At 50.0% G+C, this 14,646-nt stretch overlaps 1 protein-coding gene across 3 annotated transcripts in view; it reads right to left on the bottom strand.

Annotated features, from left to right (window-relative positions):
* Positions 1 to 14,646, bottom strand: part of NAV2 (neuron navigator 2) — a 332,163-nt gene that overhangs the window by 23,966 nt on the left and 293,551 nt on the right. For 2 of the 3 annotated variants that reach the window (XM_032640399.1, XM_032640400.1), the window contains 6 exons: positions 14,232 to 14,377; positions 11,883 to 11,891; positions 11,305 to 11,477; positions 3,801 to 3,954; positions 2,639 to 2,801; positions 1,797 to 1,897 (listed from right to left, as the gene is read on the bottom strand). In XM_032640399.1, the coding sequence (XP_032496290.1) occupies positions 1,797 to 1,897; positions 2,639 to 2,801; positions 3,801 to 3,954; positions 11,305 to 11,477; positions 11,883 to 11,891; positions 14,232 to 14,377 (746 nt within the window). The remainder of the gene's footprint in view (positions 1 to 1,796; positions 1,898 to 2,638; positions 2,802 to 3,800; positions 3,955 to 11,304; positions 11,478 to 11,882; positions 11,892 to 14,231; positions 14,378 to 14,646) is intronic. The other variant, XM_032640401.1, reaches the window with a different exon arrangement.

Raw genomic sequence — 14,646 nt, 5'->3', positions numbered from 1 at the left:
CTTTCTGCCATCTTTCACTTTCCAAACCTTGCTTACCAACTCACCTCTTCCAGGAAGCCTTCAATGATCAACCCACCAGGCTCAGAGCTCACAGTGCTTCAACAGTTCTGTACACAACTTATATGACGATATATTCTGCACGGTTTATTTTTAGGTATTTGCCTTATTTGTCTACCAAGTTTGTCTCCTGGCTTGATCTTAAATTCCTTCAGGATGTTTTTCTTTTCTTTTCTGTTTTTTATAGTATTGATTTCTTTTCTTCTAATTAAACGTAAAACATGTCTAATTCAGAAAACTAGTAAAACTCCAGGAAATTCACAAAAAATATCTTTGTTCTACTTCTTTTGCCTCTCTGCCCACAGGGCTCTGCATAGCGGGGGCTAACTGATCACTCTGATTAAAGGAAACTAATAGAACATTCCATTTTGTTTGGTTTTCCAATATCTGACATGCTGATAAGAATATAGAATTAGGAGAGTGGAGGGAGGTGGGGAGAGGAGGGGGTGTATTTGGCGGTTAAGCAGAGAAAAGAAACAGTCTTGAAGTGAGATGATCTGGCCCCATCACTTGCCCTACAGCCTTAGGTCTTAGACTTCTCAACTGTAAAATGGAGATGATAAAATCTGGGCAGCCAACCTCATCTGGATGCTGTGATCCAGAACAAGACAATTTTGGAAAGTGACAGACTTCCGTAAAATGTAAGATCTATCCGTTTGTGTTGATGATCATTAGAATAAAATGCCTTCACAGATACCACCTGCGTTTATTAACAGAATGTTACAAGAATGGACTTCCCCCTTGATAGTCTATCACTCTACCAGCCGAGGTCTGAAAATGGAACTATTTTACGGATCTTTCTCAACTAGATCATGCTCAGACCCCTGGCAGCTCAAAATCCTGGGGCTACCCTCGTCAGTGAGACCAGACAGCCAGCCACAAAGTAGAATCCCCTGGCAGAAAAGTCTGGCTGCAGACGCTTTGTTTGGATGGGCACTGCAGGCTCCCAAGCTTTCAGAGCCTACGATAGCGTGTTGGCTAAAATACTCAGAACTAACAAGCAAACAAAAAAACCTCAAGGGACTTACATGAGGGGCTCAGGAGGTCTTTTCCCACTTATCTGAGAGATGGTCATTCTCAGCATCCTTTAGATTTAATTGATGACTAAAAATCAACTTTGACCATCAACCCTTGCCCTCAACCTAAAACAGTCTCTGACGGGCGTATGACCTCTAGACGCTGGAAGAGAACAGAAACTACTCAGCAAGCTCAGATTCCCCAGCCTCGGTGAGTCAGGGTGCCCCACCATCTTCACTGCTAGCCACCTGTGTGCTCCTGGGCTTGACCACCTCTATCTCCCGGTTTCTACTCGGTCAGCAGCCTCTGACGACTGGATTACAACAGGTGCTCTTGGTCGGATGAACCTGGGTGGCTTACTTCTGTACCTTCTGTGCCAAATGTGCTCAGATGCCCTTGAAGTGCTTTGGGAATATACTAAATTCAGAAAAGCCGTTTCTGACTGATGTTACTGTTTACTTAGATACTTGAAAGTGGCGCAGTGTGGACCATTTTTAGAACCCTTTACACACTTTTCAAACACGAGAGACAGGGAGGGGCCGTTGGCCTACTTTCACGGTGTCAAAATGCTGCTGGGGAGTAGGGTTAGTTAGGGAAAGCGTTAGTACTATTTCCAAATCACCTCAGGCTCTGAGGTGATGGGGCGTGATGACGGAATCACTATGCTAGGTAGTTCTACCTGGGGAAGGGACAGGCCAAGCAGGGTAAGGGATCCAACTAACCTCCTTCCACTTCATTTCCTCCTGAAAGCTGACAACTATCTTAACATGCCTGCCTCCTTCCTTCCGAGCCGGGCATTCACCAGTGTCATCCAGCAACATGTCTGCGAATGGAAAACATCAACAGCCTTAGGCACACGGGGACAGCAAAGCCGGCTTCCTGACACCCCCGCTGCTTGTCGGCACAGCAGTGGGACAAACCAGGTGTCGTGGTGCAGGGGAAGTGGGATGGGGGGTGGCGGGGGGAGAGGGCAGAATGCAGAACGCAACCACAGACACCAACAGTGGACCAATCGAGGAGCCAGCGGGCTGACGATGTACCTTTGCCAAATGGAAGTGCGAGGGAGACTCAACCAAAACGACAGCAAGAGCGGCGTCACGGATAATAAATCAAAGCATCAGCCTCGATACGCTTACACGCAGATCTGTGTGACCTGCCTAGATCACATTCGCTAATTATCGAGCCAGCCTGAATCCAGCCCCAAGGCAGGAAGGTCGTAAACCAAGCCAGTGTCCCAATCGGCTACCAAGGGCAGGTGGGGCAGGGGGTGGGTGGTATGCAGCATACGGCTTGCAGGTCAGCCTCTTAAAATGGATCAGACAGAACTCAGCATGGTGGGCGAGGGGAGCCAAGCTCATGGCTTGGAGAAGTTGGGGCGCTGCAGCGAAGCATGACAGCAGTCTAATGGCTGGGCTCATGTTGGTAGCAGACGCACACCCACACACACGTACATCCTAAGCACACACGCGCCTGCTGCCTCTCCATTTGATCTGCTGATCTGCTCGTCTTGGGGCTCTTGCTTAGAGACCAGAGTGCCAGCTGCAGGCCCTGTGACGCCACTCACCCAGGCTGCTGGACTCAGCGAGGTTCAGGCTGTGCTGGGAGAGCCCCATGGACTGCCTTGGGGAGGTGGAGAGGGATGCCTGGGAGGGCGCCCGGCTGCAGCCACTGCCTTGAGACTCCGACTTCAGCCGGTCGTTCTCGGCTTTCAGCTTCTCTATTTCACTCTGCGAAGGGTAAGGGAGAAGCTCACTTACTAGGCAGCTACAATGCGAACAAGCCTTTCCTGGCGGAGGGAATTGAAAGTTCCCTGCAGGGATCAAGTGCACATCCCAGCCATGGAGGCAGAATAAGTTACACCAACAGAGAGATTCAACAGTGGTCACTGCCTTTGCTGTATACACAAGACCTCTCTCTTTTGGGTTTTCTTTTTTTGGCTGTGAGGCATGTGGGATCTTAGCGCCCCGACCAGGGATCAAACCCGCACCGCCTGCATTGGAAGGTAAAGTCTTAAGCACTGGACCGCCAGGGAAGTCCCCCCACAAGACCTCTCTGGCACAGGAAGGTCCGAGAGCTGGCCTTTAACAAAACCTCAGAAATGTTTCCCAGAATCTGGGTGGTAAGTGGAAAAAGTCTTATCTAAGAAGTTTGAAAACTCTGGGTTTCTCAACCCAGACCTTTACTGCAGGACTTCTCAGAGCCTTGTTGGTATGCATTGTGAATCTGAGAGGGGCACATAGTGTGCAACATTTCCCAAACATTTTTGATCAAGGAGCCTTCTTTTCACAGTTTCTTATGGAACGAGCGTTTCACGGAAACTCCTCTGGAAAACGCTGCTCTCCAGTGAAAGCCGATTTAGTAGAATCCACAGTGGTCTTTCATTCCATGAATACTTATAAAGAACCTACTATGTGTTAATAAGCACTGGTCCTACATCCAGAGGAAGGGATGCAAAACAGAACAGCTCAGAGACTCAAATGCCTTCAATCCGTGTCAAAAGGTGAGAGGGGCCGTAGGAACAAATCTATAGGGATTCAGACGAGGGCACTACACTAACTCTTCCAGTTGCAGGACTTGGAAAGGCTTGGCAGAGGAAGAAGCATCAGGCTGAACCTTGAGGGAAGCTTCCGATCTAGATGTGGAGAAGGCTATCCCAGCGGAGGGAGCGTGGCAGGAGCAGCTCCTCCCCGGGCAGTCTGGGGCTCAGCCGCACTCCCAGATCTCACCTGCATCCTGTTCATGGCCTCCCGCAGCTGGTCCAGCTGGTGTGCAGAGCTGAGGGCTTCCAGGCGGATGTCGGTCAGCTTCATCTCCTTGTCTCTCAGCTCGTTTCGGAGCTGCATGACCGTCTCGGCTTCACTATCCATGCACTCCGAGATGCTAGGGAAAGAGGAGTGTTACTGACCAAGGCAGCTCTGAGTTCAGCTCCTTTTAGCCCTCCACTGACCACCGCGTCATCATCAGGTTTGCTAAAGGGTAACCCCGTATAACCAGCTGCCCGGTGCTTCCCGGAAGTGACAGTATCAATTCACAGACTTTATTACTTCTCTACACTCTTTCTTTGCAGAGCTCTGGCAATCTGAATGGCTCCGGTATGCCTTTCAGCCGAATTCCAGTGATCTAGGGATAAACAGGAGCCAGCCAGAGGGAATGGTAACCTTGGGGGTTTGAAACCCTCCGTGATGTGTACACAGCTGGGCCCCTATAAAGATACAACATGGCCCTTGATAGCTAAACCCACTCAGAGACATGAGGTCAACTGTCTGTTGTAAAGGCAGACAGGGCCAGACAGCTGAGGGTGATTTTTATTTGCCAAAAAGGGGAAGAAACCAAAAGACACGGGTGGAAGATGCTAGTCTGTTTCTGGTCACATTCTAAAGCCCACTCCCCTAAAGATATCTAGAGAGAGAAACGTTCTTTCATTCCCCCATCCCCCATACTGCTTAATAAGCCCATGGCAAGGAAGAGAAACATCTCAGGTAGTTAGCAGAGAGTGATGTGACATGAAAGCCAAAATGTTATCTGAAAACATGCAACAGTGTGGTGAGCTGTCCTCCTTCCCCAGCTGGACACCAGATCAGGAGACTGTGGGACCCTGCGAGTCCCTCTGTTTTAAGAGGTGGACCTTCCAGGCTGGGTTCCTTATTCGATTACTTAGGTTTGCCTTTCAGATACTGGCAAGTCAGCACAAACTGGAGATCATAAAAGTCATGAGGAATTGCAATGTTAGAAAAGATAGCTTCTATTAAAAAAAAAAAAAAAAAGTTCGGTTGATTTCAAAGATTATAGGAGCTGAGGTGTGGGGTGATCCAGAAGAGAAAGCTTTGACATTTCTTGGAACTAAAACAGAAAAAAGAAAGGAAAAATAGCCCAAGTTCATAGAGTTACAAAGCTGAAGCTGATTATCTCTGAACGACATGGTGAGCGCGTGGTCTCTGCAGAAATAATCACTCGAGCCCTCTCTCCAGGACCCAAGTACTGGATTTGAGGCCAAACCAAACCTGACCTGTGAAACTGGGAGAGGGAGTGGAAATGTTAATTGCCGAAGGAGAGCCATGATAATTGTTAAAAGAGATGTATTTCAGGGGCAGAAAGGACTAGAAGAAAAATGTAACGCCTGAACAGCCAAGTCTTTTTGTGGCTACTTTCTTGACCTGCACCCTGAACGGTTTTGAGAGATACAAAATCATCTCCTATTTTAAAAAGTTGTCAGCATCCAAGAGAACCTCTCCGCTTCAAAATCTGAAACCTCCGACAGACCCTTGAAAAATCTTATAATTATTCCCATTTCATACCTATGAGAAACTGAGGCCAACAGATTTGGGACTAAAAGGGCTAGAGAGACAGTAATGTCTTTAGAAATCAGACCCTCCTCTGCCCCCGCCAACCCCCCAGCTCTCTGTGCTTTGGATAGCCTGTGGTTTGTAGGGTTTAACTATATATAGTCATACTTTCTTTGGTTTGGGAGGTTTTCGAGGGGAGCTTGTAAAAACTGGTTCTTTCTTGGGAAAGGACTATGGTTTCTGGGTTTAAATGGAGTGTAAAGTCTGAACAAAATTCCACTGTGAATTCTGGTCTTAGCCAAACCATGTCCTGCATAGATCTCGAAGATTCCAGTTCATTGCAGAGAACAATCAGCTTTAGTCCACCCTGTCTGTCTGTCTGTCACACGGCAAGGCGCTTTGCTCCAGTCTCCTTCACGTGGCCTGTGCTTTTTCCCCAGAAAGCTTTCTCAGCAAGAGAGACAACATCTCCTCCCCACCCACTTTGTGGAATTTATCACATGGGTTACTTTGTGAAGCTTGGCCAAACAATGACTTTACAAAGGGAAGCAAACTAAAAGGAAGAAAGTCTGCCGGGAGTCCAAGGCCCTCCCGTGTCCCCCAGAGATCGGCCAGTTCTTAAAAGCACAGCACAACGAGGCCGCACAGGAGGGGTGTCCTACAACAGAGGTGATGTTGAAAACAAGCCCCAGCTAAGAGTTAGTCCCCCTGGGCCTACTGCCCAGGACAGAGCCTTCTCCCTTGTTCTGCCGAGTCACGGATAATCACTCCCTGCATGGCCCCTGGCTCCCCTAGGACCAGGGTTCTTCTCTGCCTCATTTGTAGTATCTGATCACACTGATTGGCACATAATGTTTACTGAATACATAGACCACTGTGTCAGGCATCTGTAGCGTATTATTTAATGCACTACGTACACTACTAACTTTCGGGAAGAGACTACAATTATCTCCATTTTAAAAACGGGGAGGCTGAGACAGAAAGAAATTGACATGCCCATTAAAAATGTGAGAATCAGGGCTTCCCTGGTGGCGCAGTGGTTGAGAGTCCGCCCCCCCGATGCAGGGGACACGGGTTCGTGCCCCGGTCTGGAAAGATCCCATGTGCCACGGAGCGGCTGGGCCCGTGAGGCATGGCAGCTGAGCCTGCGCGTCCGGAGCCCGTGCTCCACAACGGGAGAGGCCACAGCAGTGAGAGGCCCGCGTACCGCAAAAAAAAAAAAAAAAAAAAAAAAAAAAGAAAAAAGTGAGAATCAGTAACAAGTCTGATGGGTCTGCTTAACTCCAGGGCACAACTCCTGAACTTCATCCAGTAGGCATGGATGGACACACACTGGTCCCCTCTATGGACCACTTACTGAAGCAACCTGATGTTAATTTTTCCTACTCAGCCCCTAACACTTAATTCCAGAATATTCATGCCGTCGTGCCCAGGAGGCAGGGCTGGGGGCATACCTAACTTTACACACCCTAGTGTGGGAAACGCTGCCTTCCCACACGGCCATTCCTTCCGCCCACGGCGGCGTAGGAACTTTTCTGAGTCCCGATTCCTCTGCCTTTGGTTTCTTCTTTGAACGCCCTCTCGCATGTAGATCTGCACATTCTTACAAACCCTTCAAGGCTGGAAAGAAGCATTTGCTCTCTGCCCACGCTTTGGAAAATCAGACCCAAAGCAAACATCTCTAGCGTGCATGGATGCTGTGGAATGTCAGGAAAGGGCTGCCGAGCCAAAGGGTGGGCCCGCCTGCCCGCCCAGTCCCTATGGAGAAAGTGGTTTGGGGGAGCGCTCCTGCTACAGGCTCCGGGAGCCCCGTAGGCTGAATGTATCGCTGCTTGGCCGCCCGGCAGCTTCTGGCCCAGTGACTACTCCCGCCTCCAAACAGTTTCTTCTCTCTGCTTCTGGGTTTCCACCCACCTCGCTGGCTGCTCTACTTCCTCTTCCTGAACCTCAGATATGAGAGAGCCCCAGAGCTCAGTCCTTGCCCCTCTGCCTCTTCGCCATCTCCATTCAATCCCTTGGAGAATCCCTCCAGCTTCCCAGCTTTCGAAACCACCACTGAGGCCACGTCTCCCAAACCTCCACCTCCAGGAACTCCAGGCTGGCTGGCATCTCGACAGGGATGTCTCCTGGGCATCTCAAACTTCGCAGTCAAACCAGAGCCGCTGATCCCCACCTGGCCCTGTGTGTGTCTCCCACTCATGCCAGAAACAACGCCACCACACACCGAAGTCTTCAAGTGGCAGGTCTAAGAATATTCAAGGACTCTTCTCCTTCCCTCACAATCCACATCACCACGTGCCCTCAACTTTCCTTCCAGAATATATCCCAAGTCCATCCGGGACTCATCGTTAGCATCAATCACTCATTCCACCTAATATCTGAATGCCCACGAAACAGACCACCTACCTCCACGGAGCTTCAGCTGTAGACTGGGGGGCGGGGGCGAAGAAAAAATAACCAAGGAAAAGCTCCACGGCAGGTGGCGATATTTGCAGTGGTGAAAAATAAAACGGGAAGGGGGCTGTTGGGAGTGCTGGCTGGTGGTGGGGTGTTTTAGGCAAGGTGCCTAGGCCAGGCCTTACTGATGGGGTAGTAACACTGAGCAGAGGCCTGGAGGAAGTGGATCTCTGGGGAGGGGCACACCAGGCAGAGGGCACAGAAAGGGCAAAAGGCCCGGGGAGGTGGAGGTGTGAGTGCCCAGTTCTAAGAACAGGAAATGGGCCAGAGCAGCTGGTGGAGAGAGTGGCCGTCAGCCTCTTCCATGGTCTCCCCCCTCCACTCCTGCCCCACTGTGTCCCTGACCCCCTGAACGGAGACTCCCACCTTTGTGAAGCTAATTCAGATGATGTCACACTCCTGCTGAAAACTCTCCAAAGCCTACTTATCACACAGGACATCAGCGGCAAGTTCACCTTGGCTTCAAAGCCTCACGTGCCCCGGGCGCCGCCTCTGCATGGCTGGCCTTCCTCCCCACCGCTTTCTCACGCGCCCATGACGCAGCAGCCAGGCTGGCTAGCCTCCCCTTTCTCAGACACACCGGGCCTGCTTCTGGGTTCTGTCGGGAGGGCTGCCCTGCTTGCTGGCAGGCAGAGTCGGCCACGGGTTTACGACGGCCCACCTCCTTCCCCTCCCGGGCACGCTCATGTCACGTCTTCCCGCCAAGGTCGGAAGCCCTGCTCAGTGGACGGTGGGAAGAGGCCTGGTCCACGACACACGCCCGCAGGGCCTCCACATTCTCTCCCCTCCCCGCTTGCTGGCTGGACACTCAGCAGAGGACACGGGCCCGCGGGACAGAGGGAGCCTCGGTGCCGGCATCACCACACGGCAGGCCGCCTGCCCATGAGGGTTATCTGTGTTGGGTCTGGAAGGAAGCAGAGACCAACAGACGCAGGTAAAGGCGCTGACCTTTGCGACTGAGTTTGTCACAGCAGCTAGTGTGACCAACGAGAACTAACCAGGGGTTCTTCCTGGCACACAGATCTCGGCTGAAACGTCATCTTCTCAGAGGGGCCTTTCTGGACTACCCCGCCTGCAGTTGCCGCCAAGGTACTCTGTATCCCAACACACTGTTTCAGTTCCCAGCATGAACCCTTGGCACTATCTGATTCTTCTAGTTTATCCAGATTTACGTGCTTAATGCCCGTCTCTCTCCCTGACATACAGGGTCTACACCGGAGTTGGGACGTGATCGTCTCGTACACTGTCACCGGAGCCAAGAACAGCGCCTGGCACGGAGCAGATGCCAGGAGATGCAGCTCTACCGTGTCACGTCCCCGTAGTCCCTAATCCCCAGGGGTGGTTAATATTCTCTTTGGTCTCTCCAGAACCGTCTTGGGTAGTGTCCTGCTCACACAGGCTGGCATATGAGAAGTTTATACCAATACATAAAGAACAGATGAAGAGTTCCTTTTTCTCCTGGCCGGGAAACAAACAACTGGATTGAGATGCTCTGGGATGATGGCAGGTGAGTCACGGGCAGCTTGTCCTTTATTTACCTCTTGGGCACTCTTCAGGTCAAACAGGACTCATGCTCCTGAACACCGGTCTAACCCTCACACCAGCACACAGGGCCTCAGACGGGCACTGCCCTCCAGCGCTCAGCACTCCTCTCCACCCCCCCACTCGGGGTTTCACCCTTGCCCAGAATGGACGTGCCCGTCCGCACGGCCTCCCTCTTACCAGGGTGCTCCCCGAGAGAAGAGGAGCTGCTGACCTAAGTAAAGCAGACACCCTGACGAGGCCATGCTTCACTGGCAGGTGGGTTCATAAAAAAGTCAGGGCTCTACGCTCTGTCTCCTTGCTTGCACTGCCTGTCTCGTGTGCAGTCCGGGCAGGCGACGTGCTACAAAGGCCTGGCCCACCCTCTCACCCGCGTTCCCTGCACCCATCTGGTGAGCTGGCTTTGGGGACGCTGGTGCAGGCCGCTGTCTTCTGCGGGCGGGCTGAGTGGACCTGGGGATGGCAGCAGACCTGACTTCCTGAGATCGGAAGGAAGTTGCCCTGCACGCACGGGATCTGAGCCGGCCCTCACGAGCACCCAGTGATGCAGATCCCATTTTCATCAGTGAAGAAACTGAGGTGTCTACCACGACCCCCACCCCCCTGTCCAACCCTAGCTCGCTGGCTGTTCTGACTCCGGCCACAGCGGTCCTCTTTCCCCAGGCACTGTCTTATCTCGTGGAAATTGCCTTTCCAGACCACTTGAGCTCCGGTTCCTCTTTCACTCCTCACCTGGTTATGCCAAGGGCTCTGATGGAACTCAGCCCTAGCTCTGATTGCCCTATTGTAGGGGCAATCCTTTTCACCGCTGCAGGGAGTCAGCTGTGCCACCTTCTGAGCAGACACCTGGGTCCCCGCCTGTCTGTCTCAAGCCATTCCTGACCTCTTTCTAGATTCTCGGCCTCATGTTTTGAGATGGGGCCCTGATGGAACAATGCTCAATGGGTGCTTGGTGGAAAGCACGGGAGCTTGGCTGGGCAAGAGGAGGTGACTCTTCCCTTCTATGTACCTCTCTGCCAAGGGCAACAGCACCTAAGCCAAGGCCAAGGGAGCAATTGCCTGTCTCACTCAACCAGCTGTGCTCCCAAAGGGCTCTGTACCAACTGACTCATTTACAGTCGACTGGGAGAGTTCATGGTGATGAATCACTCGACGAAATACAGAGCCCTTTAGTAAAGAGAATCGCCACTGAATTGCTCTGTTTTTTTAAAGTCTTATTTCTGAGTGCTGACCTCAGAGAAAGAGTCAACACTAAATGTTGATCAAAGAAGAAAAGTATAATCTCTCTAAGCCCTGTCACCCAGGTGAACCAGAATTTCAGCCCAAACTGCCAACACTTATACCATCATCTCCCTGTCAGAGCACAACGGCTGTTGTGCTCTTCACATCCACTTATCTCGTTCAATCCTTAGGATAGGATAAGGAGACAACCATTATCCCAATTTGACAAAGAAATGGAAACAAGGAGAGGTTAAGCCGTTTGCCCAAGATCAGCCAGCTAATTATTTATTCATTTATTTATTTATTTGCAGTACGCGGGCCTCTCACTGTTGTAGCCTCTCCCGCTGCGGAGCACAGGCTCCGGACGCGCAGGCTCAGCGGCCATGGCTCACGGGCCCAGCCGCTCTGCGGCACGCAGGATCCTCCCGGACCGGGGCACGAACCCGCGTCCCCTGCATCGGTAGGTGGACTCCCAACCACTGCGCCACCAGGGAAGCCCCCAGCCAGCTAATTATGCACACCGATGCCAGCAGAACAGAAACTCGTTTCCTTTCTCTTGTAAACTCTCTGGTCCTAAATCACCGCAAGAATATGCACGGTCTTATGAACGCAAGACACAAAGAAACTCAAGGAACATAGCAGGACTCCTAGCCATTCCTGCTGGAGAAGGTTCCCAGGGGCCAAAGATGCCGTCTGACCCGAGTGACCGCGGCAGACAGAGACTTACAGAGAATTGGAGTGAGAGTTCCTCAGCAGGGGAGTGGAGCCCATGGGACCGTTGTGTGGTAACTTTGGTGAGGAAGGCAGAGAAGAATCCGTCATCTCCTCAATGTCTGAATGAGAGGATGCCGACTTGGGGGACTTCTTCTTCCCGAAGGCTTGCTTGAAGGAGCTGCGTAACTGAATACACAAGACCGTCAGCGTGGCAGGAGCTGAGACCACCCCTTAGGCCTCGGCAGAACGGAGACATGCAGAGTGAACAGCAAATTACTTCTCCCACGCTTTCCCCCCAGCAATGAAAGGGTTCCCAACAGCTCTCTCCAATCAGTGAATTAAGGGAAGAAGAGTTATCTGCTGTTGACAGCTCAGGGGACTGGACCTGTGGGTAACATTCCATGCCTACTCTCGGCTCAAGACTAGATGCCAACAGCAAGACAGAGCCTGGCTCAGCAGATGGATGTCGAGAGGAGGAGGTGACACAGCAACAAAGCGGGGTGCTCAGACACGGTGGCGGGTGCAGATGAGGTTAGTCATATCAATGGATGGGTTAGCTTGGTATCTGATATTCACGTTGGTCTTGCTTACCTCATTGACCTGCCAGAGAAAACGCAAGCAAAAATGGGGAAGGGGAAGGAAAAAAGACAATTTTTAACAGAGAAAGCCAGTGACAGGGAAAGCTTCGGACTTTTCAGACATGACATGGCTAATAATAAACACCATACAGAGAGGAGGTTTCCGGTAGGATCAAGAATCTTTCAAAGCATTAAGGGCATCCTCCTCTATGATGGAAGGAGAGGAAGAGAGAGTCTGGAGGCCCCTATGATCCGAGCTCTGCAAGCTTCTCTGTCTGGTTGAAATGACTGTCCCACCTTCCTATACTCCTCACTCTTTTCCGGCCTTTTATCAGTCATCTCTAAGCCTTATTATTATTATTATTATTTTTTTTTTGGCATGTCTTCTTTTCTTAGCAAGGGTAGCTTCTTTGCTGCACTGGTCCCAACATGGCTGCATAGCTCTTTGATATGTATGCTTAGGAGCTGCTGCAGTCCTTCTATACACGTAATATAATAAAAGCAGAAAATTAGCTGTCTCGCTTCTTGCGCAAAAAAATGATATTGTAAAGAAATGTATTAACCATATTGGGAAAAAGGAACTGGTATATCACAGATTCCCCAAACCACGAGATGGATCTGAAAAGTGTAGTGAGAACATAAAGAATTTAAAGTGCGAGGTCTGCTCTGAAAGCCATGGTAAGCATGTATTTTTCTAGGCCAAAAAATAAAGTTTCATTTTGAAAAATGTCTCTTAAAAAGTAATTGCCTTTTTCTAAAGTCTTTTTTCTCCTACTGAAAACGTATTCTGGACATTTTCTTAGCCATTGTGAAATTCAGAAAATGGGCCATTCTGAAATAATGGGAATTGTCTCCCATCAAAGTTTCACCCATAACAATCTGCTTGTCCAGCTTGTGGGCGAGTCTGGATCCCATTTCTCTCCCATTTCCTACTTATGGCCGTATTTCCAGAGAGTAGTCATAGAAAGAGAAGGATTTGGTATACATCAACCTAAATCCTTGCCTCAACCTCTGGTAAAATGCTTGGCATTAGAGCAGATGATAAAGATTAGACAAAATCAAGCTCTGGGATTCCCTGAGGATGCCAATTATCCATCCTCCCCAATTGCACCGGTAACCAAGAGTTGTCTTAAAATAAACAAGTTTTATTTCCTGAATTAAAGAAAATGGATAAACATGATTTTTCATAGAAAATAATTCTCATCACGTTGATAATTAAATCAGACCGTATTTATCAACAGCACATTAGAAACATGAGTTAATTCTGTTGGTTTAAGTCATAGCAAAGGAGTTGACTAAAAGCCATTAGTAACATAAGGAAAAATTTCATCGGAACAATGAGAGGACCACACTGAACTGGCCTTTCGGCTTGCCTCCGATGCGAGCCATCAATAAGCAAAATGACTAAATCCTCTACTCCTCCATCAGGAGACCTCGCCACCCATCCAAGATAACACAAGATGAGGGGGAAGTGTATGGAATGAATGAGGACGATGAAGCTACTGTGAAAACACGATGCTGTCAGCATTGACAAACGGGGTCCTGTGAGTCCTGGCCAACTTCAGATCAACCTGGGGTGTCCCTGCACTGAAGTCGGCGGGCGGCAAACGTCTGTCAGAACTGACTGTCACAGCCCTGACAGCAGAACTAAAAATTGGGTGGGGAGAGGGGAGTGGAATTTCCCAAGAAGAATGGGAAAAACTGTTCAAGAAGCCACTGTACAGAAGGCCAAGTAGCTCGATGGGATTATGGAAACATGGAGAAACACCGCATTGGACACTGGTTCTATTATATTTGCTATTTTGAGGTATGATTTCCACCACCACCCCCCCAATTTAGAACCACTCACTAACTGCTAACAACTACATATGAAGCTTTGACTCACAGCAAATGGTCAAAAAAATTTCAAAGACAAGGGTGGGTGATTTAATGCTATCATAGGCAATTATGTAAATAAATAGATAAGGACTACGGTTAACGATGGGATAACTAGTGACACATATTCCAAGAACTACTTTGGAACTAAGGAAAAAACCACTTAAGAGTAACTTTGCTCTAGTAACTGGAACTCTGTGGCCAGCGTATGATGAGGAAGAAATGACACATATGCGATGAAAGATGAGTGCTTCACGTAGTCTCATGAAACAGAAAAACTACAAAGAGGTAGTGATTTCATAAATCCTAGGGTTTGACTGAGCACCATGCTGATTTTAGTAGAAACCTGTCCACAAGCCACTTCTCTGGATTGACTTCCACAGGTCTATGTTGTGAATTTAAGAGCTAGCCTGGGCTTTATCTGGGGCACACCGTTTCCAAGCCTGACTCTGCTAGTGCCCACGAGAGTCTTTGGATGCACACTTACCCAATTCTTTCTCTTCTTCTTCTTTGAATCACTCTCTATGTTGCTGCCCACGCTGGAGTGACTGGTGGCACTGTTGATGCTGGAGACGCTGTCGGAGGAGTGCTGTCTGCGGATACGGAGGTCTGCGGACTGGGAGGTACCATTTCCTGGAGACCCAAGGCAGGACATCAGGAGTTGCTGACTTGAGCCCCTTCCTTTGCCCCAGGATTTACACCTAAATCCACACACCCAAGGACTAGGAGCTATTTCCCATTAGACGTCACCTTCTGTTCCGCAATGCTGGGTTTTTTTTTAATTAAAAAATTTTTTCTTTTTGCGGTACACAGGCCTCTCACTGTTGCGGCCTCTCCTGTTGCGGAGCACAGGCTCCGGACGCGCAGGCTCAGTGGCCATGGCTCACGGGCCCAGCCGCTCT

The sequence above is a fragment of the Phocoena sinus genome, chromosome 8 (assembly GCF_008692025.1).
Source record: "Phocoena sinus isolate mPhoSin1 chromosome 8, mPhoSin1.pri, whole genome shotgun sequence".
NCBI classification, from domain to species: domain Eukaryota; kingdom Metazoa; phylum Chordata; class Mammalia; order Artiodactyla; family Phocoenidae; genus Phocoena; species Phocoena sinus.
This window is presented reverse-complemented; position numbering and strand designations above follow the sequence as displayed.